At 49.1% G+C, this 26,559-nt stretch overlaps 10 protein-coding genes across 10 annotated transcripts; 3 read left to right on the forward strand and 7 right to left on the reverse strand.

Annotated features, from left to right (window-relative positions):
• Positions 1-103: 103 nt before the first annotated feature.
• Positions 104-4,664, forward strand: LACBIDRAFT_313101 (uncharacterized protein; the record flags this gene model as incomplete). The annotated part of the gene is made up of 25 exons (XM_001888604.1): positions 104-294; positions 341-414; positions 466-568; positions 619-690; positions 742-859; positions 906-924; positions 972-1,092; positions 1,140-1,898; positions 1,949-2,292; positions 2,352-2,563; positions 2,610-2,639; positions 2,690-2,738; positions 2,796-2,866; positions 2,920-3,013; positions 3,064-3,145; positions 3,211-3,241; positions 3,296-3,544; positions 3,603-3,661; positions 3,712-3,756; positions 3,807-3,891; positions 3,945-3,968; positions 4,019-4,300; positions 4,354-4,381; positions 4,443-4,471; positions 4,527-4,664. The coding sequence occupies 25 exons, from the start codon at positions 104-106 to the stop codon at positions 4,662-4,664; spliced, it is 3,309 nt and encodes a 1,102-aa protein (XP_001888639.1).
• Positions 4,665-4,830: 166 nt separating this feature from the next.
• On the reverse strand, positions 4,831-8,182 carry LACBIDRAFT_295720 (uncharacterized protein; the record flags this gene model as incomplete). Its single annotated transcript, XM_001888662.1, has 8 exons — positions 4,831-5,153; positions 5,208-5,664; positions 5,717-5,850; positions 5,904-6,182; positions 6,242-6,385; positions 6,444-6,635; positions 6,701-7,627; positions 7,684-8,182. The coding sequence occupies 8 exons, from the start codon at positions 8,180-8,182 to the stop codon at positions 4,948-4,950; spliced, it is 2,838 nt and encodes a 945-aa protein (XP_001888697.1). The 3' UTR covers positions 4,831-4,947.
• A 522-nt stretch (positions 8,183-8,704) lies between these two features.
• On the reverse strand, positions 8,705-10,378 carry LACBIDRAFT_295721 (uncharacterized protein; the record flags this gene model as incomplete). The annotated part of the gene is made up of 5 exons (XM_001888663.1): positions 9,895-10,378; positions 9,317-9,549; positions 9,192-9,272; positions 8,932-9,134; positions 8,705-8,819 (listed from the first exon to the last, which is right to left on the reverse strand). The coding sequence occupies exons 1-5, from the start codon at positions 10,322-10,324 to the stop codon at positions 8,705-8,707; spliced, it is 1,062 nt and encodes a 353-aa protein (XP_001888698.1). The 5' UTR covers positions 10,325-10,378.
• Positions 10,379-10,522: 144 nt separating this feature from the next.
• LACBIDRAFT_313105 (uncharacterized protein) lies at positions 10,523-12,203 on the forward strand (the record flags this gene model as incomplete). Its single annotated transcript, XM_001888605.1, has 2 exons — positions 10,523-10,539; positions 10,586-12,203. 2 exons carry the CDS (start codon positions 10,523-10,525, stop codon positions 12,201-12,203), a joined length of 1,635 nt encoding a protein of 544 aa, XP_001888640.1.
• A 436-nt stretch (positions 12,204-12,639) lies between these two features.
• LACBIDRAFT_313106 (uncharacterized protein) lies at positions 12,640-13,769 on the reverse strand (the record flags this gene model as incomplete). Its single annotated transcript, XM_001888664.1, has 4 exons — positions 12,640-12,835; positions 12,894-13,134; positions 13,186-13,434; positions 13,487-13,769. The coding sequence occupies 4 exons, from the start codon at positions 13,767-13,769 to the stop codon at positions 12,640-12,642; spliced, it is 969 nt and encodes a 322-aa protein (XP_001888699.1).
• A 50-nt stretch (positions 13,770-13,819) lies between these two features.
• On the reverse strand, positions 13,820-14,416 carry LACBIDRAFT_240464 (uncharacterized protein; the record flags this gene model as incomplete). The annotated part of the gene is made up of 1 exon (XM_001888665.1): positions 13,820-14,416. The coding sequence occupies one exon, from the start codon at positions 14,414-14,416 to the stop codon at positions 13,820-13,822; it is 597 nt and encodes a 198-aa protein (XP_001888700.1).
• A 417-nt stretch (positions 14,417-14,833) lies between these two features.
• On the reverse strand, positions 14,834-18,155 carry LACBIDRAFT_313108 (uncharacterized protein; the record flags this gene model as incomplete). The annotated part of the gene is made up of 4 exons (XM_001888666.1): positions 17,933-18,155; positions 16,058-16,198; positions 15,802-16,024; positions 14,834-15,780 (listed from the first exon to the last, which is right to left on the reverse strand). Exon 4 carries the CDS (start codon positions 15,710-15,712, stop codon positions 14,834-14,836), a length of 879 nt encoding a protein of 292 aa, XP_001888701.1. The 5' UTR covers positions 15,713-15,780; positions 15,802-16,024; positions 16,058-16,198; positions 17,933-18,155.
• A 1,172-nt stretch (positions 18,156-19,327) lies between these two features.
• On the reverse strand, positions 19,328-20,446 carry LACBIDRAFT_333931 (uncharacterized protein; the record flags this gene model as incomplete). The annotated part of the gene is made up of 7 exons (XM_001888667.1): positions 19,328-19,345; positions 19,489-19,551; positions 19,618-19,636; positions 19,721-19,778; positions 19,829-19,988; positions 20,039-20,098; positions 20,156-20,446. The coding sequence occupies 7 exons, from the start codon at positions 20,444-20,446 to the stop codon at positions 19,328-19,330; spliced, it is 669 nt and encodes a 222-aa protein (XP_001888702.1).
• A 3,350-nt stretch (positions 20,447-23,796) lies between these two features.
• Positions 23,797-24,805, reverse strand: LACBIDRAFT_333932 (uncharacterized protein; the record flags this gene model as incomplete). Its single annotated transcript, XM_001888668.1, has 4 exons — positions 23,797-24,133; positions 24,233-24,331; positions 24,440-24,488; positions 24,793-24,805. 4 exons carry the CDS (start codon positions 24,803-24,805, stop codon positions 23,797-23,799), a joined length of 498 nt encoding a protein of 165 aa, XP_001888703.1.
• Positions 24,806-25,459: 654 nt separating this feature from the next.
• Positions 25,460-26,535, forward strand: LACBIDRAFT_313112 (polysaccharide lyase family 14 protein; the record flags this gene model as incomplete). Its single annotated transcript, XM_001888606.1, has 3 exons — positions 25,460-25,835; positions 25,890-26,297; positions 26,357-26,535. The coding sequence occupies 3 exons, from the start codon at positions 25,460-25,462 to the stop codon at positions 26,533-26,535; spliced, it is 963 nt and encodes a 320-aa protein (XP_001888641.1).
• Positions 26,536-26,559: the final 24 nt, after the last annotated feature.

Raw genomic sequence — 26,559 nt, forward strand, 5'->3', positions numbered from 1 at the left:
CACCGGGCCGACGACGTTCAAAGCGAATTGCACGTGGCCGATATATGTTTACCTGAGGTTGCTTTGCATCCTACCATCTCCACAACACCCACCACCCTACGCGATGTCGGAACAGGCAGACGAGTTTCTGGAGAAACCCCAACCGGGGGTTTTCTCATGGATCGTACCTGCTTTCAAGTCACGGCGAACGATGAAAACCTGGTTCAGATGTTGTGTTGCACTGACCGCCACTCTTGTGCTGATGGTGGACAAGAAAACTTCGCTAAACATGGGGCAGGCTTCTTTCTTTGCTGCGTGCGTTTTTTGGGCCTCTAACATTACGCGGCTGACGTGCAGATAGGATCATTTGTGTCATGTTACCACCTTCGCTTCCACTTTCATTGTTCGTGGTTGCGGCGCTTACTCTCATGATAGGTATGTTTTGAGCGTTTGTCTTAGGTTTTATGTGGCTGACCCTTAGGCCAGGGATGTTGGTTGGTTGGGCTTGGGGTGCTGCCGCCATGGCGGCATCCGCGTCGGTCAGAAATCAGGCGTTGATAGTGCAGCAGCAGAGGAAGCTGCAGTCCTCGTAAGCGTCTTGGAAGCAACACGTTCCCGTGCTAAAAAAAACTCCATTAGCCTCGTGGCCGGAATATCTCCTGCATTACAGATTCAGAAGGGTGTTTTTAGTGGCGTCTTTCTTGACCCACGGTACGTCTTGCATTGCGATTTCGCAACTTGTGTCTAATAGCTCATTTTTAGCTCTTCTGCGGTGTATGGAATTTTCTTCTTCATTGGCACATTTTTTATGGGTGTCCTGCGTGCATTCATTCCCAATCTTGCACTCTTGAGTGTCTTTGGCTGCATTGTTTTGGATATCGTACGTATCTTGGTTCCACACTCCCCCACTTATTGACTCTCACTAGATCTGCACTTATGGACCTTGTGAGGACCTTATTCCTGTACAGTGACCATGACCTTACGGCGTACAGCGTTTCCAACTCCACAATATACCATTGCCAAAACATTCTTGATCCCAACGACCTACTATGTTGCCATCGCCATCGCGTGCCTTGTGTTTGTTTTCCCGGAAAGTTTGAATCATGTCTGGCTGTACGTATCTTACCCTTCAAGAAACAACGGGCTTACATTGATCGCAGTACAATACTGGAGAGAGACTTTTTCACACCTACGCTGGAGCTTCTCTTGCTCCAAAACGAAGTCCTGAACTCACGTCCATCGGACCGCGCAGCTTGGGCAAGGGCGACTGCAAGGGCGAACGGATTTAGAGAGGCTCTTATTCGTGGGACCCAGTCTCTGTTGATCCAGATTGGGACCATTGATCTTGAGTTCTCAATTGGCAGACTTGGGCCTAAAGATCTCAAGAAGGCCAATGCAGAGCTCAAATCTCTCATGTTTCGCGCAGCAGGTCTTCATTCCTTCCAAGTCCTCGTCAATGATATCAACCTTGGCGATGAGAAGGAAGAAAAGGAAGTAGAAGCCAGAGCTCGCCGCGGTGACCAGACGCCGAGGACTGTTGATCGATTTTCCACTCTCCGGCGGCAGATTCAGGAACGCGAGGCCCGCCATGGCAATGACCTGGACACTCTTATACCTATTCTTTCGTCATCATCTGAAAATCTACGGTCTGCATGCGAATCTGCAACGCGAGCTGCCATGGACTGGTTTAAAGCTTGCAATACCGGTAGATGGACCGCATTCTTCACAAAGCTCGATCAAACCCATGTAGAAGCAAGAAGCGCGGGCTTGGAGGAACAACGACGGCTGGTGGAGACTGCTTTGGATGACTTCAGGAACGTGCAGCGCATCAAGCTGCTGAAGCCCTATGAAAAGTTTTTCGACCCGGTAACAAAGAAGTTGATCCATGAGCTGAACAGTCCCGAGATGTTTTCGGCCAGGTATGCACCTGGATCCTCGACAGTGACAATCACTGATGTACTTACCATAGATCCCTGTTTATCTGCTTCGTCTTCACTGAGGCTATTGAGGCCTTCGCTGAGCATATAATGAAGGTTCTGAAATGTGTTGTGGATTTAGATACGCAACGGCCAAAACCCCGATTGTGGATGCCAGGCAGTCTGAATCAGATCGCTCTCAAGATCAGAGGGACCAAGGTTGAAGGAGCTCAAGGTATCATGGCCATGGGAGCGACATCTGATCCAACCTTTTTTGAAGATTCTGATGCGCAGGAGGAGTCGGATTCAGATGATGAAGTAGAGCAACAGCCTGAGAAACAGCGGGAGCCCGAAAAGAAGGAACCCAAGAAGGAAAATCGGAATGGAAATGAAGCTCGTACGTCCATCTCCATTATCCGTGGGGCATAACGATCAACTGCGTGAATGACATTGTAGGCAGGAATCCCGATGCCCTCCCTCCAACGACGGTATTCGGAAGGTTCTTTGTCCGACTTGGCAGCTTCTTCCGGTTCCTTAAATCGGCCGAGGGTATATTTGCTCTTCGGCTGGCAATCGTGTCAGTTGCTCTTTGGATCCCATCGGTTTGTCACACAAGTGCTTGGTTTTATTATGAAAACCGAGGTCTGTGGGCGTTGATCATGGCTCAGGTATGTTCCAACAATTTCGCACCTTGTTTGTCTAAAAATGATGTAGACTGGCCTGGGGGTGTACGTTGGTGATCAAGTGAGAGCCCATCCTGTACTCTGCGCTCCTCTTTTCTGACTATGGCATAGATCGCCGACTTTTTGAACCGTATCACGGGCACCATTCTGGGTTTACTTTGTGCGTTCCTTACATGTTGTAACCCTGTGCTTTAGTGCTGAATGCGGTTGTACGCAGTTGGCATGGTTGCTTGGTACATCGCTGCTGGACGCGGACATGGCAACCCATACGGAGTGGTCATTGCATCAGTTAGCAGCCCTGATTTCCCGTTCTACATCCCAAAAATACAATCATCCAACAGGTTGTTTTCATCGCTCCATTCCTCCTCGGTCGAATTGCCGCTCCTCGAGCTCAAACGGTACTTTGGGCTATAACGGGAGTAACAATTGTATTGAGTAAGGCACCCTTTGCTTTCTATGCAAAGAAAGTTCTTACTCGATCATAGTTACGGGCTACAGTTGGATGAACTCAAATGAAGTAGTGCTTGTAAATTATGGTGTTGGTGTCTCTCTGGGGTGGAAGAGAGCGTTAGTTCACTTCACTTTGATGTGTTGGTCGACTTTACTTACTACTTACTAATACTTTCTGACAGCTTGCTCGTCATTATTGGATTCACAGCAGCGGTACGTTACATGTCGATCATCAAGTTCTAGCATCACTAATCCTCTTCGTTCTAGTTCGTTGTTATGCTTTTGCCATTTCCCGTATCGACTCGTGTCTTGGTCCGCAAAACCTTTGGAGCAACTGCTGCAGAGATTGGGAAACTATTCGCGGGAGAGGTGGAAACTTTCTTGACGGAGGAAGCAAAGGCGAGGACTGCCAATGTCGAGAAGACAGAGTTTGCGGATAAAAAAGTTGAAGACGAATCGGAATGCACCAAGGAGAAACGTGTGCGGGTGATCGCCAAGAGGGTAATCAACGTGTTGGTGTGTGGTAGCGCTTTCTAGTCGGCTTTCAGCAAGGGAGTTGATGTGATACGACCAGGAACGCTTGGAAAAGGTTGCCCCAAGTCTTCAAACCGCCAAGTTTGAGCCCCAACTTCAGCAAGTGTTCTGCAGCTCAGCTCAAAAGGAGTCGACTAACGTTTACGCAGGGGTTTATGGCCTCAAGAACAATACCAACAGCTCTACAAAGTACAGTGAGTTAAAGTGTAGTTTTCTTGCTATGGTTTCTCATAGTACCCACCAGGACACGGGCCCTCACTTCTCTGGTTATCTTGATCACTGCGTTCTCGAAGCTTGATATCAAATGGTGTAGGATACTTGTCAACCGGGTACGTGTAATCCTGACGGCGCACTTCCACAATTTTGACCGTCTTTCTCGTAGACGCCATTCCTCAATCCAAACTTTGTCAGTTCTCTGTAACCGACTTAGAAAGAACGTGACTAACTCCTCTTCAGCTCTCAGACGTCTTTTCGGTCCTCTCTATTCTCTCTGGCGCACTGACAAACGCACACCCCCTCCCCGCATTCATGCCCAAACTCAGAGAGCGTCTGATATTCTACGAACGGCAGTCGGGCATGAAAACGCTAGCCTTGGGGACCTTTGCTGATAAAGTGCGCCGTGATGCTGACAAAGACTCAGAAGCCAGTATATCCGAGGACGATACTTTGGAGTTCACGGCTGGTAGAGTCGATGGGTCAACCATTGGATTTGAGGAGTTGTCATTGGACGTGTTATTGGTGAGCGATACACTTCTGGGCGTAACATGTTGTGCTCATTCGACCACTTGTAGGACGATCAACTGGCTGTTCATTCAACTGGTATGTAATCACACAATGGTTTCTGCGCGGGTATCCTTAATCTGATGAAACCTGATCATAGCTGTCGTGGCACTATCAAGTCTCATCTCTGTATGCTTCCACCACTCCCATTCAATACATTCACTCACACAACTCTACTCTACAGCGCCTCGACGAAATGGCAGACATTGTAAGATCACTCTGCGGTGAAGCTACCTTCCGTGGATTCGACGATCTGCAAAGAGATTACCTTGAGAGAGAAGAGAGAACTCTAGGGAGCGGGCTCTCTGCGAAAATGCAATAGATTACCCAACACTTTCAACTTTGCGGCTACATACATACCACGGACTTATACCACTGATATACCATTTCTTAGACTGTCATTACGCTTTCCTTTACTGTGTATTTTTGGAATTTCGGATACGGTTCCCATGTCATCATTTGACTACCCTGGCCAGCGGAGGGGGAAGCTCTAATAATCACGAAAGCAAATAAAGTTATCAATACAAGTGACTCGAAGCAGTACAAGTCCAAATCCACCCCCACTCCATTCGAATTTCTAAGAGCAAAACTAACCACTCCTCTATTCAAACATCAAAAACCACATCCATAGCCTTAAACGCCGTATTACCAGGCCACACCTTGATCGGAACCTCGCACTCAACAGTCTCAAGCTTCACCTCCCTCCACCCCTCTTCCCCACCCCCATAATCAACACCAACGCCCACGCCACCCGCAAGGTCAGGTTTGATCCCATCATACCCGCCCTCTCCTCCTCCCCCTTCCTCCCCATCTACTACAAATTCATCTCCATCATGATACTCCCTCTCACTATTGTTTGACGTACTCAACAAAAGTAAGGGAGAAGCAAGGAACTCGGCCCAGCTCTTCGTCCTCTGCTGCTGCTGTTCCAGTAGCGCTGCACGATCAGGTTTCTCCAAAGGCGCAACATGGTCCGGAGCCCTCCACGAGGAGCCCCACTCGCCCCTCGGTCCGACCCTAACGAGCGTCTTCATCCTCACGCCCTCCGTTCCGGGATGCGACGTCTCAGCGGCGACGGCTACGAGGAGACAAAGACGGACTTTCCACTCCAGCCCTCCGCATGCTTGCGACGAAGAAGTGCCTATGCGGATCTGAAAAGCGGGGCTGGCGTCGGATGGGATGTCGAGGCAGAAGGTGGTGCGGAGGGTGTTGAGTGTGAAGGAGGAGTAGTGTTCTGCGTGGACGCGTCGGAGGTGTCGTGCTGTTGAGGGTGATGAGATGGTTGATGGAAGGGTCTCGTGAGCTTCTAGGATTGCGGAGAGCTGAAGAGGAAAGCATGATAAAAGACGCGTATGAGGGGAAGAAAAGTCATACCTGAAGCACCCTAGCACGACCCATACGATCATTCAGCTCTACAACACCACACACAGTTTCGCCAAGGCGGAAGGCACACTTTGTGAATGTCAGAACGGCCACCTTGACACCATCCTTATTCACATCATACGAAGCTACACACAAAATCAGTTTTCAAGCTCATCATCAAGTGGACAGAACAACCTACCCTTCTTAGGATTCCTCGTCAAAATCTCAACCGCCTCCCTGCATCCCGTCAACCCACCCTCAGCTTCTGTCTCCTTCTTCCTCATCTCCTCCAACTGCATCACACGTTCCGGATCTACGAAATGAACATGATCCCCATTCACACCGTCCGAAGCCGACTGCACTTCTACTTTTTCCTGATCATCCCCATTCGAACGTGGAGCAGGAAGAGACGCTACGAGTCTCTGCGCATATTCTTTCAGTTCTTCCAGTGATCCATTTTTGAAGGACGACGCGGACGCTACTAACGCCTTTCAACCTCATTCATGTACTTCAATAGAAATAGATGAAAAAACGCACGACTAGTAGGGAAGGAAAGCATGTTATTGCTATTCACAGGTTTGCCCACCAATTCCACCACCTTGGCTTGTGGAGCAGGCGCGTGTGGGTCCAGACGTTTGTTCACGGGCCATAGGATATCATATGGCTTGGGTGCCAAACCCACTGTATTCATTATCAGGCTATCAACAAAAATGAAAGAGGGTAAAGGAAAAAGACACACCTGCAACGTGGTTATACACCCTTATCGGGACTTTCATCACACGACTAACACTATTGGCACTACTTCGCCCAGTCGAAGACGAAGACGAAGATCCAGCTCTACACGTCCCCACCACAAGCTCATACGAAAACGCCAACGACTTGCCTCGGAACGTTGGGGGTAGGTTGTCCGGGAGCGTTATCGAATACGTATCTAAAAGAAGCAAGTCGTCGTATTGGTATTGGGGTATAAGAAAAAGAGAGTTTAGAGAGACGCACAACTCCGTGATTCTCCAGGCTGGAGAGAGAGATCTACAGCCAACATGGTTGGTTGGACTTGGAACGTTGGTAAAGGACCTTCCGGGGTGATAGTATCTACGGTACTACCGCTGCCTAGTAGGCTCACCCCCAGCCCGCGTGTATTGCTGTTGGTGTTGTAGAATTTGTTACTTGGAGGTATTGATGAGATTTGAGCCGATGCTGAGGAAGACCGCCAACGAGAAGCGGAGTTAGGTGGGGTGGTGGTGACTGACGGCATGAGGGACGACGGTGAGAGCATGGAAAGAAAACTAGTAGACGATGAGCGGCCATGACGCGTCCGCGGCGAGGGAGGATTATGTTGGTGTAATGACGACGTAATATTCATACTTCCCCCGCCAATAACATTCTGCTTGAGCAAAGCCGACCGGACTCCATTCAGCGTCTGGAGTTGTTCTGGAGTGGATGATGCTCCAGGTGTGATTGACACAGTCCCCGTTAGCTGGGCATATGAATACAGAATCAGCTCAACGTTTGAGTGTGGCAACGAAGCTGAGCGTGCAGCTTCGGCATCCCCACGGGCTGAGGGCTGGCCAAGGCCTATGGGGGGAGGACGGTGTCGTGTAGAAGGGTATGCGTACACCGCGTTGGACCTTGGGTTTATCTGAGGAGCAGGTGTGAAAGATTCTATTGTTGGCGAGGCTAGTTGGGGAGTGGAGAGGTAAGGCGATTGCGCGCCTTCGACTATGGGATCGAGTGCTAGCGAGAAAGAGGATGATGATGAGTTGGGCGAGTAAGGGAAGGGTGGGACGGATGTTGTTGGTGATAAGACGTCCAGGGAGAATTGGCCGTCGAGGATGGATTGTTTTCTAGCGTGGGGATGGCTTGAGGATAATGAGAGTGCATCCGTTCTTGCTAGAGGTGACGGAACTTGAGGAGAATTGGAAGCTGCATATCACCCATTAGAAAAGAATGTCATGTGAAAACAGGAAAGGCGCGCTTACGCCGCACGTCGTTGAAAGACCGCTGGAAGTGAGGCGCTGAAGTTGCAACAGTACCCACAGCCAATTGTTCCTCAAGCTCAAGAGGAGCAATAGAAACAGACAACGACTTGGCCAACAACTTCTTTCTCCGTTGTTCAATCAAATCAGGCAGATTCTCCGAATTCTGAGGCGTCCTAGCCCGCCCAATAAGTCCTTTCCTAGTTGGCAGATCATCCCCTCGTTTCGGTCGTGAAGGAGGTGGAAGTGCACTCATCCGTGGGGTACCAGGAGACGTAGGAGGCCTAGCAAGCGGCGCAGAGCTAATAGAGTGCGCGCCGCGTTTATGTTGTGGCCGGGAATTGGCAGTGGAAGGACCTGCTTCTGGAGGAGAAGAAGAATGGGTATTGCTGAATGTTATGGTCACGGAGAAGGTCTCCCCCGCAAAGTAGGAGGATTGGGCGGGAGTCACGACTACGCGGACCGCCGAGTCGACATCTTCGGAAGGTGCAACGCTGGGCATTTAGGTGGTTGGTCCACCGGACGAGCACTTTTGGTGTATGAGTTTCAAATCCAACAACCTTGAACTTCGGTTCACCACCACGGCTTCGCAAGAGTTTCCCTACGGGAAAGTTGAATAGCGTCGATAAGCTGATGGTATGCCCCAGCTGGAGCGACTGTTCTTCGTAGCAACGCCTTGCTAAGAGCGCGGTGAGTTCTAGAACTCCAACCGCGTATTCGCTTTGAGAATAACAAAAGGAGTTTGGGCGTCAAGTTGAACGTCAACCTGAATATCGCCACGTTCGCCTGCTCATGTCTAGGGAGGAATTAGAAACAGTGTTTGGACCAACCCTTGGAACCAAATACATTCAGGTGGGCCATCGGGCCGCCGCCGTTTGCCCATTCTCTTGCTGGATATAAACTCGACTCCCTTCAACAGTTGAAAAGGGACACTCAGAACCTGTCTAACTTCGTGTTTGAAACATGTTTATTGATAAGTGATCAAAAGTTTCAACAAAGACATTCTGGCTAACTTTCTAGGGCATTAGACATCCAAAGTGAAATTCCACCTCATCCCTTCACCCGCTTTCACCCCAAATGCATAGTTTGCTGTTTGAGCCTGATAAGGGAAAGCCAGTGTAAACTCCAATTGATAAACACTGTTTAACAACAAACCTATACCCAACTGAGCTCTATATTTGTGTCGAGGATTGAAACTATGGCTTCACTACTAGAGTACCACAATCAAATTTTGGAAACATCTGCACACACAGAAGAGGAAACGCAAGATCACCCACTTCCTGCAAATCTATTCTCCGTGTCTCCATCTTGAGCATAGCTAGAAGAAGGAAGAGTGCTTCTTTTTCCGGCAATGCCTCCTCCGTGGTGAAGGTAGCGGGCTGAGACTTCTTAAAGTAACGACGTTTATAGGAGGTGAAGACGGCGCAGTTTGAATAATTGGCGCAATCAGTGGCCTGGTAGGTTTGAATATTAGCATCTTCACGAATATTAGTTGTACGGACGGTGCATACCGTCCATTCTCGTCGTCCGTATTCAATTGAATACTGGGGGCTTGAAGTACACCATTGCCAGTAACGTTGCCAATCCCTATACTAAATTGAAGCTGTGCATCAAACACAAGCATAAAAAAACGTACGGACCGCTTGAGAGAAAAAACATGTTTGGGTTCTTTCGATTTCATGAATTTTATGCTGACAGTTGTCCCACCAATCTCAAGTGCCTTGTCCTTCCAAAGAATCGTCGCAACCAATGTACCCGAGAGATCAATTATTTCGGTGGAACGACGGCCAAAAAATCCACAAGTCGTGCTTGTTACAAAGCACGGCCGGAGAGAGGCATCCAAGATGGTTGAATTGAGGAGGTCGCGGCCTTTGAATGTGTAAGTGTGCATCTCAATGTGAGCTGAGGGCCATCGGACAAACTTTTTTAAGTTGCACTTTATATATCCCGACCAATGGTATAGCTCCCGCATTTCAACGGATATCTAAGTTCTTCGTCTTCTGCGGTCAGTTGTGTTCGGAATTTTTCCGTACACAAGGACCTTTCGTAACAATTTGTGCCGCAAGTTCTTGAAGAAAAGGTGGCACTCGGAACAATTGCTTTTCGAGATGAGAATTACAGTTTTGGTGAATGATAATTCTCCTGATACTAATGGGAACAATAGGAGATTAGGATCCGAAAAGAGTGTGATTGTCGTCCTTAAACATTACCCACCTTGACAATCGAGGCTCCTCCAGTTTGTGTCGCCATTCCATATGCTGGGGTTCGGCTGGATTGCGTAATAAACGTGAACGGCCGGATGAGGTCTGGGAGAAACATACGTGATGTAGGCAGCGTTAGCTTTGAGTACCTGTCTATATGGCGCCGATTTGCCCTTTCTGCGCACAATCCTCACAGTGCAATTCTGCACCAGTTCAATGTCATCTGGGTGCTTTTTCCTAGTGAGTTGGTCGATATTGCGATGGAGGTGAAAGAAGAAGTCAACGAACAGAGACTGAGGGGTTCCGTATGATTCCGGTTCCAGAAACTCCACATTCTCTTTTTGCCCTTGCTCATCGAGGACAGTCGAAGACTGAGGACTCGTCCAAACGTTTTCCACGGTGGATACCGATCGACTCGAGAGTATTTCAAAAGCACCGCCCATCACAATAGCCTTCAAGCCAACGTTATGAACAGTCGAAGCAAACGCCTTGATGGGAATTCGTCGCGTCGCAAGGGATCATATAGTCGTGAACTTGAGAAAATGTCGGATGGACGAGTCAAAGCAAAGTTGATTTTGATTTTGTTTAACACCTTGTTGTAGCTTGGCTGCTACATAGTACCACCCAACAACCACCACTGAATGAATACGATCAATATGTCAGTAAAATCCTCCTATTCTGGCTGATTCTTACAGTGTTACCAGTGGTAATGAACAAAGATTCAGCTCATCGTCTGATTTGAGTCCCGCCACCGGACTCACGCCAAGCGGGACAGCCAATAACCACGAACTCGAGAGGGGAATCTTTGCAAAACCAACGAACAAGCCAAGTGGAACAAGCGCAGAATCATCCGAAGAAGTATCTAAATGGTCAAAACCCTTCAATCACCTTCCAGACGAACTAGTCAACGAGATATTCCTCCACTGCGCCTCCTCGCCGATTGAGATTTGCGGCGACCCACCCTGCACTCTATGGTCCCTTGCACAAGTAAGCCAGCGCTGGCGCACAATAGCGCTATCCGAATCCAACCTCTGGACATGCATCACTGCAGACCTAGACGTGCTACCCCGGGCCGTCGTTCAATCGAACCAGCGCACACACGCATTGCTCAACTTTTTTCGAGGGTGCCTTCACCGATCGCGTGACAGGCCTTTGTATCTACGTGTCAAGGCTTATCGGCGTCTTCCACCCCTTCTTTTCCCACTAACCGACCTCTGCTTGGCTGAAGCTCATCGATGGCAGACGGTGTCGCTTCACTTTTCTGTCATAAGCAAGCTTCGGCAGAGTCAAGGACAACTTTCCTTGCTAAAGGCTCTCAGCCTGAACTGGCTCGAGTACCGCCCTGCGTTCCCAATAAACGCTTTTATAGCCTCCCCTCAGCTCACCCACCTCACCCTCTGCAAACTTCATCGCCCATTGGGTTCGTTAATCCTCCCCTGGAACCAAATAACACACTTTGAATCCATCGTACTGCGGTACGGCGCAGGAGAACTCGACAAAATCCTAATGAGCATGCCTCTCCTCGAAGAGCTCAAGATGGTCTGCGGGATGTTATTATTCCCAATGTCGGATCACAACGCAACCATCAAACCCATCTCCCTACCCCACCTCCGCTCATTACATGTCTCCGGGTGCGAAGAAGCCCTCGACCAGATCCTCATTTCACTCCACACTCCCAGCCTGAAACACTTTGCTCTAAAAATCACAAACCACTCATCAAGTCACGGAACGCCTTCCCCAGATCTGGTCGTCTCGGCTTTTCTAGTCCTGCACCTCAGATCAATGTTTACGCTTGACTCTCTATCCATCGACGGACTACCCGTTCAGAGTATAGCCCGGATCCTCGACCACGTACCGAGCATCACGCGCCTCTTTGTTCGGAGCCCAGGCGGCATAGAGCTCTTCCCAACATACCTCACATTAAACCGCGACACCACCACAAGCAGACCATTCTACCATGAATGGGGTCCACTGAGCAGCTTCTTCCTAGTGCCCAATTTACGGGACTTGGTCATGGAAGATACGTACACATACACAGACTCTGCAACGCTCACCTCGTCCGCGGGCGCGTTATTGAAGATGGTCAAATCGCGATTAGACCCTCAAGCAGACTCCGAGGGTCGCTTGGAATCGGTCAGCGTGGTGGTCCTTCTTGGCGTTGGGTTGTTCGATTTTGATACGTCGGCGTTTTATGGGTTTGGGGAGGCTCAAGGGGTCAAGATGAATGTGGATGTGAGGCGGAAGGGTCTTCATCAGCTTTCGGGTATTGTGCCACGAGACGAGGACAATTATTTATATCCGGAGAGGCAAGACGGTCACTAACTATTTACTCGTAGCATTGTAGCGATGCACGGCAAACCCCAGACCCACGAGAATACTGCAGCCATTCTGTCGTCATACAAGAGGAGAAAATCAATTTCACCATAATCTAGCATTGCTACCACAAACTGATGATACCGCGGGTCAAATATGAACGGGACCTGGCATTATTAGTAATATCTGGCATCGTGAGTTGGCCTGAATTGTGGTGACGACTTCATAACGTCCACGACTGTCTGTAATGCATGTTGAGAGCTCATAATGTTGGATAGGGTTTTCCCCAAGTCACTGATGTAGTAAATATTATGCATATTAAGCAATTACAAACGTATTGATTCCAGGAAACGACGGAGTAAGGATGCACTCGTGACTAACAGAGTGGAGGAGGGGTGATAATGCATTCCTGGCGCTCGCCTGCGTACTTGGTCTTCAATCCAGACTAAACCTTCCCCGCCCCCTTACACGCAGCCCCGTTCGGACTGGGCGCACTACCGCCACCGTGACCCAACCCAAGCAGCTTGCCCATGCTCGCCCGTAGGGACTCATACACGGCCACATGAGGTGCAGGGCGGATCACGTTGATGACGTATTTATAAATTAGGCCTGTGGATGGCGAAAAGGTGTATGTTGATTCCCTAAGTATCCGCTGGAATCAGATCTAAGTCAATCAGAGACGTATGAGAGAAGACGCACACTATCCACTCCCCAGGCTTCCCACTAACCCTGGCGATTCCCGTAATGTTCTGCCGCACAAGAAGGCTCTTCTCCCTACCCCTCTTCGTCACCCCCATCTCAGCAGACCCTCCCAGCGATTTCGTCGTCGGTGGTGAGGGCGCGTTCACAACGACTTTTGTCAACACGACTGCAAGATCCGAGTACAGCGTGTTCATCGTATGTCGCACGAACCCCAAACAGGCGAGGTACAGCTGAAGGCCTATGGATACAGCACATTAATTAGCATCGGGCGCTAGGGCAGAGCATTTGCCTTCTACATGGAGGGTCTTGGGGAATGGGGCTGGGAGTGGGACGGGGGGTGTATAGAACGACTGAACGAATGGGCTGTAGATGGACTCTGCGTCGTCGTCGAAGGTGAGGTCATCGAGGGGATTGGCGCTGGCTATTGGGATGCTGGTGGATGGGGCTACTGGTGCCCCTGTCCTTTTGTCGATGGAGGTGATGAGTCCCGTGGCGAAGAAATCGGGCAATGTTTGTTGTAATACGTAGATAGCGCGTCCTGCATGTCGATGAGTATGATTGTAAGTGCTTGAACGGAAAAACGAACGGACCTGTGCGAAGCTCCCAGTCTTGGTCTGGTATTTCAGAGGATGTTTTTGGGTCTGAATCCGGGATGGAATCTGGAGGTTTGCTGGAGCGTAGGCCAAGATTGGAGAAGCCGGAACGGTAGGGCGAGGCGAGGTCGGCGGTGGAATGGGAGGATGTTAAATGATCATATGTGAGAGATGGTTGTGAGACCAGTCGCCGTGGTTGACTGCGAGCAAGAGCGAAAGCAAAACGTTGGCTCACAAGCTTGCGGGATGAGGAAGAGGCAGATGCATGGCGACTGAGCATGGTGGAAGGAGACAGACAGCCAAACAAAGAGGAACCGACGACAAAGCGCCTCAAACCTCCTCCAAATACCCTTGAACAATCAAATGCTCAATATCCGCCCTCCTAACCATGAATCTCTGCCCCTTCTTGAAATCAATACTCCCCAGCTCTGTCTGAATAACACCACAATCCCTCACAACCCTCACAAGCGCATGGATATCCTTCGGCGGAATCGTTATACTCGCCGTGACATCCAACTCGTGCGTAAACTCGCTCCGGAACTCCATGATTGACGAATTATACTGCCTTAGATAGTCCACCTCATGGGGCGACATCCTTCCCCTCAGCTCCTGATTGGATAGGATATGAGGGAGTGCTCCGCCCACGGACCAATATAGATCCCTCAGTCGATCAACGCGGTGTGCATGGTAGGCCAGTAAGCAGCGCTTGTTGCGGTTGATCGCGGTTTGGATGATGAGCAACGCAGGAGGTGGTGAGCCGCCCTCGAATGGGATGGCGTCGATGGCTTTTTCGAGGTCGCGCTGCTCGCGGATGAGGGATCGGACGAGGGTGTCGTTGTATTTTAGAAATGTGTCCGTCTGCGTTGATCGACGCGATTCGAGGAGGAGTTGGGTGCCCAGCTCGCCGTATTGTCGCGCGTCGTTCATGTGTAGAAGCAAAAAAGAGTCACACGTGATCGACGCGTAGCTAGTAGTAAAGGGGATGGGGACAAATGTATGAGCTCCTCCGTCCACAAAGGTATTAGAACAATATTAGAAACCCCACGTAAAACTACTGTGAGTTTCTTCACATAGATAACGGTACAATTCATGGCATAAGTGCTATGAATCACAACCCTCAACTCAAAGCCTATCATATATTGTTATGTAAAGCCAAAGTCTTGTAGATTAGTAGACAAAAGAGTTGGAAAAGTCATAACCATAAGCATGGCTGGGAATTGAACCTGGAAGCCATCTCTACCATTAGATCATGCAGGCTTGAAAGATTGGGATCTCAAGCTGGCATAAACATCCTACCAGTGGCCTCTCCAATGTTATGTGGGCTTTGCCGATTGACGAGCGCTATCAATTCGCACTGCGCAGCGACATCAAATCATGCAGGGCACCACCCTTCCGCTTCACATCCACATTTATCTTGACCCCTTGCCCCTCCCCAAACTCCGTCAACGCACAAAACGCCGACGTACTAGAATCGGACAACCCAATTTCAAGAAAGGCCACCACGCTGACCGATTCCAAGCGACCCTCGGAGTCTCCTTGAGGGTTTAATCGCGACTTGACCATCTTCAATAACGCGCCCGCAGACGAAGCGAGCGTTGCGGAGTCTGTGAATGGGTACGTGTCTTCCATGACAAAGTCCCGTAAATTGGGCACTAGGAAGAAGCTGCTCAATGTATCCCATTCATGGTAAAATGGTCTCCTTATGGTGTCGCGGTTTAATGTGAGGTATGTCGGGAAGAGCTCTGTGACACCTAGGCTCCGAACGAAGAGGCGCGTGATGTTCGGTACGAAGACGAGGATCTCGACTATACCCTGAACGGGTAGTCCGTCAATGGATAGAGAGCCAAGCGTGAACGTTGATCTGAAGTGTAGGATTAAAAAAGCCGAGACGACCAGATCTGGGGAAAGCGTTCCGTGAATTGATAAGCGATCTGTGATTTCTAAAGCCAAGTGTTTAAGGCTGGGTGTGTGGAGTGGATTGAGGATCTGGTCGAGGGCTTCTCCGCACCCTGAGACATGTAATGAGCGGAGGTGGGGTAGGGAGATGGCTTCGTTGGTTGCGCTGTGATCCGACATTGGGAATAATAACATTCCGCAGACCATTTTGAGCTCTTCGAGGAGAGGCATGCTCGTTAGGATTTTGTCAAGTTCTCCTGGGCTGTACCGCAGTACGATAGATTCAAAGTGTGTTATTTGGTTCCAGGAGACGTTCAACCAATTCATTGGGTTAGGGAGATTGCAGAGGGTGAGGTGGGTGAGCTGAGGTGAGGCTACGAAAGCGTTGATTGGGAGCGCAAGGGGGTATTCGTGTGTCAGGCTGAGAGCCTTCAGCAAGGGAAATTGTCCCCGACTCTGCTGAAACTCGCTTAAGAACGGAGATAAAGAAAGATGAAGCGACACCGTCTGCCATCGATAAGCTTCAGCCAAGCAAAGGTCGATAAGTGGGTAAAGAAGGGGGTGAATACACTGTAAAGCCTTGACATGTAGATACAAAGGCCTGTCACGCGATCGGCGAAGGCACCCTCGAAAAAAGTTGAGCAATGGTGTGCACTGGCTCAGTTGGACAGCGGGTAGCAAGTCTAGGTCTGCACTGATGCATGTCCAGACGTTGGGTTCGGAAAGCGCTATTGTACGCCAGCGTTGGCTTACTTGTGCGAGGGACCATGGAGTGCAGGGTGGGTCGCCGCAAATCTCAATCGGCGAGGAGGCGCACTGCAGTAGAATCACAAAACCGCTTTCAGCCGCTTTCACCGCTTTTGAAAGCGTGAAAGCGTGAAAGCGTTTCCGCTTTTGGAAGCCCAGTCCCTTTTCTTTCAAAAGCGGTTTCGGCTTTCAAAAGGGACAAAAGGGGCTGCAAGTGGTCCAAAAAGGGACCACGAAAGAGGTACAGCTTTTCAAAAGGTGACTTAAAGAGGGTTTGAAAGAGGGTTCAAAGCGAATAGATTTCTAATATTTGTAAAACAATGGTGCTGATTACTAGAACGACGTGACCCTCCAGTCCATCCTCATCATGATCCGCTAACGCAATATCAAACTGTGGCCTGGAGAACCATCGCCGAAGTAGTCTATCGACGCCGAACACCTTCAATCAGCCCTAGGATATCGGCGTGCTTGCCTATGATAGCTTGAGCGGCATATTGCGCTGCAGCTTGTGAGGGGTCCTGGAAGAAGTGGATGTGCCGGACGAGTTTGACGTTGGTCATTTTGTGAGATGCAAGCATGTCGAGGAGGAGAGGCTGTCGGTTTCGATGGTCGGTATTTCTTCGTCAGCTTTCAAACCAAATCACAAATGAGGAGGACGAACCTACGTGCGATGGTTGGGTATATGCAGGCCGTGAAGCACCTTCACGTGAACTGTGTTGGATGTGAGCACGGATGACGACCTGGGATGGGTATTAGTTCTGGACTAGAGTAGAGCTCGGAAAAAGGTAGAAGAGGGGTGCGTGACAAAACGAGGGATGGAAATCGCCAGGGGAGAATGGCAGGGATATGTAGGAGGGAGAAACGTCACAGGCTCCATGTGGGATGATGGGCAAAGAGAAGAAAGAGAAAGGAAGCATAGCGTACCGTTTCCACATTCCCTCACCACCTAAATTCTGCGACTCGCCATGGCATCGAACGCTCGTCAACTTCCAGCACGCCTATACCCGTTCCTGTACTATCGAGCTCCAATCCAGATGTTGACGACTGGGAAATCTCAGACTCCGATACGAGTGGTATAAGGACGTTGTTCAGCAGAGGTAACAAAGAAAGCCTTACCAAGCCCTCAATAGGCTCGCCGACGAAGCCTGTGTGAGCCCTCTGGCAATGGGGATAACCCTTGAGGACAGCATGTTGTCGGGGGGAGTGGTTGTGGCGGTTGTGGTGGGTGGTGAGCTTTGTGGATTGGCATTATGGTGCCCCCTGTAGCGTTGCTATGAAGGATGGCTGGTTGGCATGCAAGAGACAGCTGCGATTCAAACTGATCGTAAGTGGGAGTGTTTGTCGAGATGAGGAAGAGAACTTACAAAAAAACAGACGTTATACCCCAAGAGTGGACGACGTCGACCACTAATGAAAAAGAATGGGAAGGGAGAGTGGTGCGATGTTCAAGGAAATAGAATTCAACATTATCACATGATGTCGGAGTTCCAACGGACTTCACGAATATTTTGTCCTCACTCTCAAATCCCTCCAATACCTTAGATTCCTCCAACTCTTTTTACGTTAATAAGTATGTAGATCATCATGCACACGAAGTAGCCTACTAACATATATGTTGATCCACTGTCTAAATTCCTAAAGAGGTGAAAGCTGTTGAAAGCCAGAAAGCTATCACAAAGAGGTCTCAAAGTGGAAATGAAAGCGTCGTGAAAGTGAAAGAGGCCAAAAGTGAAAGTAAAAGTGCTTCTGAAAGTGAAAGAGGCCAAAAGTGAAAGTGAAAGAGCTTGTGATTCTACTGATGCAGTGGAGGAATATCTCGTTGATTAGTTCTTCTGGAAGGTGATTGAAGGGTTTTGACCATTTGGATACTTCTTCGGATGATTCTGCGCTTGTTCCACTTGACTTGCTCATTTGGTTTGCAGAGATTCCCCCCTCGAGTTCGTGGCCATTGGGTGTCCCGCTCGGCGTGAGTCTGTTGGCGGGACTCAGGTCAGACGATGAGCTGAATCCTTGTTCATTACCACTGGTAACATTGTAAGGATCAGCTAGTAGAACAAGAGGATTTTACTGACATATTGATCGTATTCATCCAGCGGTGGTATGTAGCAGCCAAAGGAAGGGTTTCGATCGCATGGGCGTTACAAACACAAAATCATACTTCGACTCAACTTCGACTCGTCTGGCATCTCACATTTTCTCAAGTTCACGATTATGCGATCCCCTGCGACGAACTCCCGTCAAGGTGTTCGAATTGCCTCTTCACAACTACAGGAGTGTTTGTGTAACTACCCAGCGAACTGTGAAATATGGAGTCACCAGGCTTAGCTTGATCATGAAGGCTATTGTGATGGTCTCGCATTTTGACTTCTACAAGATCAAAGGTCTGCTTCAGGCCTCTCAGCGACGCGAGAGACATTCGTCCTTCATGTGCTCGTGAATCGTGATCCCTCCGCCTTCGTGGATAACTCCCCTCGCCTTGAAGATTCGCGACATGACGGCGTGCAAGTGGCAGAGCCCCATGCTCTACCCGGAGTCAACGCCGCCCATGTCACGTATGGTAGGCACAACACCTTTCCTCCAGATCTTATCCTGCCATTAACGCTTATTATGTATTCTAGTCCAACCCCAGCATACGGAGTGGCGACACGAACCGGTGGAGCCTCAGTTTTCAAGGTGGACGACAATCGCACTCTTTTCGGTTCCTGATCTCCTATTGTCCCCATTACTACCAGAAGGAGAATTACCATTTACCAAAACTGCAATTCTTACGCGGAAAGGCAATTAACCCGGGAACCACCCCTTTTCAAGAACTCGCGGCGCAAATTGTTACGAAAGGTTCTTCTGTAAAGCGAGGGAAATTTTCGGGTACAACTGACCGCAACAGAAGGCGAAGAACTCAAATTACTGCTGAAAGACCCAACAAAATACAGAGCAGATGAATTTGAGATGAATTTGAGATGAATGGATTTCAATAAGGGTAATTATTAGGAGAGCTTGCAACGGACGCATGGGGATTTTGAATAGTACTACTGGAGCTGATATTTTTCAAGTTCTATTTTTTTGTGTAGACTACAGCTCCTCCCGCGGGTCCAATTGCCTCCGGACATTGAGGGCTTGCCGGGTGTGGACATTTGTCAGGCCTTCATGCACCATGATTCACCGGGAGAGGGCCCTCACATTCAGTTGATTTAACATTTATAAACCGTACAGGCCCTGCCAAATCGAATTAAAAAGAGAAAAATGTACAATGTAGTTGAAAACCCTGAACCTATGATTCATTGACGGTGGAGGAAGCTATTGAACTAGGGGAGAAACGTCAGGATGTGTCAATGACAGGTAAGAAAAGGCGATCTTACATCGTCGTGAGAGACAGAATTCGGTTCGCAACCGCTCCCTGCTTCTCCTGGTCCAAAGCTACACTACACGGCATGCCGCATTCAAGTCAGATCCAAGTCCACACATAATATATTTGGCAAAGGGCTTACGAAAGTACGAGCCAAGAAGCTGTTGTACATGTTATTGAAGTCATCGTCACTGCGATTCCGACATTTAGAGTGACGCAATCTACAAAGGCTGTTCAGAACTCACCTAGGAATATCGGAACCGTGACTCTGCAAATAGTTGTTAAATGCGGTCTTGAAGGTATCTTGCTTAATTGGTCAGCCAGCAGGAATTTGATTTCAACGACTAGCAAACCTCTGGTGAAAGGTGCGTCGCCGTGACCTCCCCCGCCGTTAAATTCTGCCATGATGTTGCTAGTGACGCGGCTAGCACTAGTAATCGACGACGAGAAACTTGAGCCGTCGCAGTTTTTGATGATGCTGTTGCAACACAACGCTCCGAACACAAGGGCCACCTTGAATAAAAATTTATAACACTTCATCTCAACAAATAATTTTTACATACCGATCCACAAACGGCGGCGATGGCACAAGGAACAAGAGACCAGAGGTTAACTGGTGTCGCCTAAATAACGACTTTTTAGCAAGATGCACATAAATCTGTCAGAACAAAAATACACACGATAGCGCCCAAGGCAGCAATGCATGCTCCTGCGGGAACCTGGCAATACCAGACAAATTGATCAAGGCAAGTGGCCCGCTCTTGGTAATAGCGAAGAGTCAGGCTCGTCTCGGTGGGGCTTGGGATGTATTCAGCGTAGTTGCTGGTGGCACTCGTAACAGCCAGTTCTTCGCGCTTGAAAGCCCCATCCGCAGCGGGGTTACTATCCCAATTGCGCACATCAATGGCGACGGGGTTCGCCTTGGCGAAGGAGATGGTGAGGGCAGCTGTGAGAATTTGGAGGACGAGCATTGGAAGTTGATGATGATTTCTTCTCGACAGTATCAAGTCCTTATATACTCGCGACATTGGACAAGGTGTTGAATATTGCATTTTTTACTTCACCGCCGGCGAATGAATTGTACATGCACCGATTGCTGGTGGACGGTCCATCGGAGAATCACAAATTTGGCAGAACAAGGATGCCCTATTGCGCTGAAAAAAAATGAAAAGAGAATTAGAGCGACTCTACACAGCCGACAAATCAGGGAGGTTTTGTTAGGTGGTAATGATTCACCGAATTATCGCGTAGAACCTCGAAGGTCTTCAACTTGAACACAGCCTCCATTTAGTGTGATAGATGTTGTTCAATGAAGACATGTCCATGAAGCGGCGCCAGAGATGCCCGAGGAAGGGCGCCCATTAAATGGCGAGGGGTGAAATCCGAGTCCTTCTCCTAGACACCATTTTTGAGGGATCGTTGGTGGCTCAACTGTTGCAGAAACATTGTTCGTAGCACAGGACATCCACTATCGTTTCCGGATCCCTTCTTGCTTCAGGCTGACTCGAGTCGAATTTCGTTTTGAACATTTTCGACGCCCGGGTGAAAAACTGATGGGGAGAGAGGCTTACACGGCGCGTCAGGGAAAGCCTGTCCCTATCCTCACTAAGATATGTAATATGAGCGGCGAGAATTGAATCTGCCCAGTGCCGTGAAGAGAATGCTGGATGCAGGTGCCAAGCTTTCAGTCGGCCGTAAGTCAGGACCGGGCCGCCCGGCTCCCATATATGTGCATTTTGAAGGCCTTCTCGGGTGACGAGGATGGCAGTCCGTCTGCAGAGACGCGTCCTGTCGTTCGACTCACAGATCCTATGAAAGGTACCCAGCGCCCGACATCGCGTTGAAGATTGGACAAGGCAGGTTTGAATTGACGCGCATTGAGGCCTTTTCGGACATGAAGATGGTAATCACCGCTCGCATCGCTCGCACTGCATGGATTTATTCAAACGACGAAGCGTATTGTAATGCTGTGAGCTTCTTGAACTGAACTCTCCCAAACCCCTCCAGAAGTCATCATGGCCATGGATCAACTCGCTTCTCTTGCTGGCCTCTTTGCTGTAGCCTTTCTTCGACTCCTCTATGTCCAGCTCCATCATCGCCGACACCAGGACTCTTCACCTGACAAGCATCCCATTCCCCAGCAGGATGAGGAGTCGCAGCCTCTCATTGCGCCTCCTCACGTTGCGGCTCAAGTGTCTCTGACATCACGAGGAAGAGTCATATGCATTCTGGCGGCCATTGCATACATTGCGATGACAATCTTTGGTAGGTTCAGAATGAAGGACCTTGTAGTTTTCGACGCTGACCGTTAGCTACGAAGTTGCCATCGTTACCGTAGAGGAATATGGAGGCCCAGTCCTCAAAGATAGTAGATTCGTTTTCGGGAGGGGAGGGATGATCACAGTCGCTGTAAAGTCCTTCAATCCCCTTGCGACATCTTTGCTAACACCCAGTTTTGCCTAGCTAATCGTGTTGGCGAGAACTTTGTTCTACCATTCCTCTGATCTCCTTCTAAATCTCCGGGCGGACGCAGTGGTACTTATTGCCATTCCGTATGTCATGGAGGTTTTGGGGGCCCCTGTCGCTCATTTCCCTGAGAAACGTCTCATGGACTTCTCAATCTCCGCGCTTGGGACCGCGTGTTTTTTAGCAGCTAGAGAATGATTTGGATTGCTTTACAAGTCGTTGATGCCGAGACCCGCTAGCCTCCGGGCAGCGCTGGCAACTGTATATCTTTATTTTACGCGATTACAATCCCTCCCTGTTCAGTTTCTTTTTTGGATTTTGCCAGCTCTCGCCATCGCCCTTTCAACAGGCGAAACCTGGCGAAGGAGAATTGACAGCATCGCCACGTTGTGGTATTGTTTGAAAGTTGACGACAGTCACCTAAATTCTGGCCATTGTTGAGCGAGAAAAAAAAACGCTGTCAATTGGTAGTTGGCCGGAGAACATATATCCAAGATTCGGCGGCCTGACGACAAGTAGCTAAAATACAGGAGAGTAGAATTGCTACAGAACTTCAAAAATGAAGGCGAACACAAGATGGCACAGAACTGTCAAGGCTACGATTATTCCAGCAGAAATAAGCATAAAGTTGACAGCATGAAAGTTTATCATATCCCCGTAAGACTTGAGGTTGTCCGATGTTGAGATATTGGAAATATACCCCACAATAAAGTCGGGTGTACCACTCTGTAGAAGGCTGGCATAAGCCTGGGCGGCCGAAGCTTGTAACGACTTTATTATAAAGTAAAGGGCTGCGATCCAGGGAATAAGGTCCAGGAGGGCTCTTTGCAGTTTTTCGAGCACAGTTCTAGAAATAAGAACGTTCCAAATTGGGGTGAACTCTTTTTCTAATGAAAGATTCGGGTTAAGTAACTCGTAAAATTTCCTGTTGAGAGCAGTAATTTCACTGACTCGCAGGAGGGAGCCTAATAATGATTTGAAGTCTGTCCGTGGAAGGTTGGAACTCCCAAAGCTCCGAGATTTGTGTCCACGCATCCAGTCTATTGAAATTGTCAACTCCATCTTCTACCACATGGCTGTTGAGAGATTGGGTATCCATTTCGTTCAAGTCTATGTCTACCTGCGGAATGTTTTTGTCAAGGAGCTTGAAAACCGACTATTTGGCCCACTCACTATCGACAGCGCTAGCGCCCTAGCATCGATATGTTTCAATGTGCACAAATTCTCTTCCCGGATTTTGACCTTCAGGTCTCCAACAACTTTGTGATTCTCTATCCCGATCGGAAAAACACTATTGAGGTCCTCGCCGAGGATCCAGCACAACAGTGTAATCTCTGGCATTGATGAAGGGCCGGGTCAAAGTGCTTTAGCAATGATGGTACTGAGGCGAACGAATGTTAACAGAGAGGTTAGAACGTAGACGTTGGCTCGATAAATGGTCCCAACGCGATAAGTAAGCACAGGGAACGCAATGAAGGGAGACGAACAGGCGAAAAGAAGAAACAACGCGCCGAATCAGTAACTTCTGAGTAGCGCCGGCATGGTGGCGTTCCAATGGGGACATCCGGGTGCTTTGCCGCTTTCTTTGGCGCTTGACAGATCGTCGTGCTTCGTATCCGACAGACGCTCGTGCATACTCAAGGAGAATGAATTGGAGTGGGAGTGATTGGTAGGTATTTACCAGATGACAACCATGATCTTCCTACAATTGTACTGTAGAAATTTGACAAAAAGAAAGAGAAAGAGGCTACGATGTCCGGTTGATACGAGGCGGGAATCGTTTACGGTTGAAAGGCACACCTAGTTCAACCATTCCCCGCAGCCGCCATAATCTTGATGGCGTCCACGACCTCTCTTAACTTCGCTTGTACCGCCATCGAGCCTGAGACGCGATTATAGTGCGGTCGCGCGCAATCACAGAAGGGGCTAAGCTTGGAGTGGCCGTGTCGTAGGTGTAAACACAAAACTGGGGACCAAAAGCACTGATTCCGTGTAGGGTGCGTATTGGGATAAGTAGTGCTGGAAGCGAACTCGCGAAACCTGCTACGGCGTCCGCCTCATCACGTCGGGAGAGGAGACCAAGCACACTAGAGCACTTCGACAAGGCTGGCACTTTGCAACGACGAATAATAAACTGGGCTGTGAACTCGAGGGAGGGAGGCGCTTGAGCTGGGGACCACTTGATGATAGTGCTCTTGGTGAAGGAATAGTTCGGTGGAGATAGTGATGAACAGCTCCTAGAAATCGCCCTCCTCGAGGTCGTTGCTCAAACTTTTTGAGGTGTGACACACGTGACAAATCTGCACATTTCTTTGGCTTTCTTTGCCATTTCAGTGAGCTCTTGGGCTTCCAACCTTTTGCGAGCTTCAGACACATTGTTGCCCGTCAGCCTGTCTGAATAAACAACTCCCTTATAAATCGCCGTGGGGGGCGTTGCAAAACGACGCAGGGAACAACCCCGAACCTTTCATTCGTAAGTCTCAAGATCGTTGACTGACCTTTCGTGTGCGTAGGCCGTGATCGCCGTCATCTCTGGCACCCGCAGAGCTATAGAAAGAACATAAGTTACATAACATTTTTACATAATCAAATAGTATCACTGACAAGCGTTGCTTTCAGAAAAGTTGAACAGTTTTCTGTCCAAGGTTTATGCTCCGCGGAATGTCGAATAGTGAGCAAATCGCTATAATCAACTGACTTCCTGGATGGCGGAGGCTGTGTGAAGAGTGATTAGAAGCATCGCGTTGAGGATGCATTTTTAAATTCATAAGTCTCGAATTCATTTTGTTATTCATTCCCTTACCTCCTCTTTTTTTTTTGTATATCACTCATTGCGAGATCTTGGACTCACCGCGGTGGCTCATTTTCTGAAAAGACGTCTCGACTGTCGTAGATTTCTTGGTTGAACTGGCTGAACGGGCATTTGACGCCATGGCCACATGTTTTTCAGCAGCTCAATTTCAATTGGGCGCTTAGGGCTGTAGGTTAATTTTATACAGCGATATTAGTGACCCATCCGACAGTCTCTAATTTAAACGAATCGTAATCGACTGCTTGCGACTCCACTCTTGAGCTTGAGTTCTGATTATAGGCTTAGTCTATTTATAGACCACCCCCATTTGCAATTCGTCGTTGCTTACCTAAGAACCCCTAAGAAGCCTTTTTTTTTTCTTCACCAGCTGCCATCCAAGTTCACAAACCCTTGCGCAGAAAATGCAAGAAAAAGATATGCTAGTGAGGTTCTGACGACATCCGTACTTATGCGCTTAGGCGCGGCCATTGACAAGCAATCTATTCAGGGATCGTGTGACTTTGTTCTGTCGTCGTTTCAATGCAACGCGTCGACAGCTTCTGCCAGCTTTTTTTTAGCCACAGACGACTGTTCACCGTGATTTTTTCTTTCTTCTTTACTTCGCAATTGAGCCCTTCAAAGACTACTTCCCCGTCCGTTCTTTCTGTCTTACACCGCTCTCAATCGTTTGACCATCCTTCCAGTGCGCTGAGTGATAGCTCAGCAGATGGTTATGCTCGTGTCGCGCGCTGTAGCTACGGAGCAGGCCCTGTTTCCATTATCATCAAGCTTTCAGAACTGGACAACATTCTCTGGAGATTCCCACCCTTTCCCCCTCAATGACTCGACGTTCAGGCCGACCCATGAGATGTCGGGGTCAGTTCACACCTACGCCCCTGCGCCCGACGGCAGGCCTTCCATGAAAGCACACTACCCGAAGGGGTCGTACAGACCTGACGCCGATCCCAGGGGTGGTATGTCATTTTACGCACCTGGACCAGCGTCCGTTAACCTCTCTACCGCGACGCATGCTACATTTGCATACTCCGTGTGGTTTCCTGCTGGATTTAACTTTGTCATGGGCGGGAAGCTCCCAGGATTCTGTGAGTTCCACTGTACGAATCCTCGAGTGGTGATCACTGACAAGAGTCGTTCAGACGGCGGAGAGAATGAAACGGTTGCAATGACCTGTTCCGGGGGGAGCAGAAACACCGCGTGCTTTTCGGCGCGCCTGATGTGGCGAACCAATGGTACTGGGGAGATGTACACATACCTCCCTCCAGCCAATGAAACGGGTTTCTCTGCAAACGGCAAGTTATGCACATTGCCGGATTCAGATTGCAATGATACGTTCGGGGCTTCTATTGGGAGAGGCAACTATACTTGGACGCCTGGGCAATGGACCACTGTCGCTGAGCGCGTGAAACTCAACGACGTTGGAAAGGCAAACGGAGAGTTAGAACTCTTCTTAGATGGGACGAGTGTGATCAGCGTCAATGGTTTGGTTCTACGAGGTACGAACCAAGGGAGGATAAGAGGCCTTCAGATGCAGACCTTTTTTGGAGGTGAGTCCTTTGTAATCTTTCCTATTTAACCGTCGTTTTCATTGGCTTTGTATTGCAAGGTCATACCCCGGACTGGGCTACCCCAATAGATCAAGATGTTTATTTTTCTGATTTCTCTGTCGCAATTCTCAGCACTCAGGCTGCTTCGAAGTCAAATGCGCATCCAAAACTTACCAAATGGACCATATACCTTTCGATGAGCTGTTGGGTCGCTTTCTCGGTCATTTCGGTGTTCTGATTTTTTCGAGAGGAAGCATAAACG

This window comes from Laccaria bicolor, genomic scaffold (genome assembly GCF_000143565.1).
Source record: "Laccaria bicolor S238N-H82 LACBIscaffold_57 genomic scaffold, whole genome shotgun sequence".
In the NCBI taxonomy this organism is placed as follows: Eukaryota; Fungi; Basidiomycota; class Agaricomycetes; order Agaricales; family Hydnangiaceae; genus Laccaria; species Laccaria bicolor.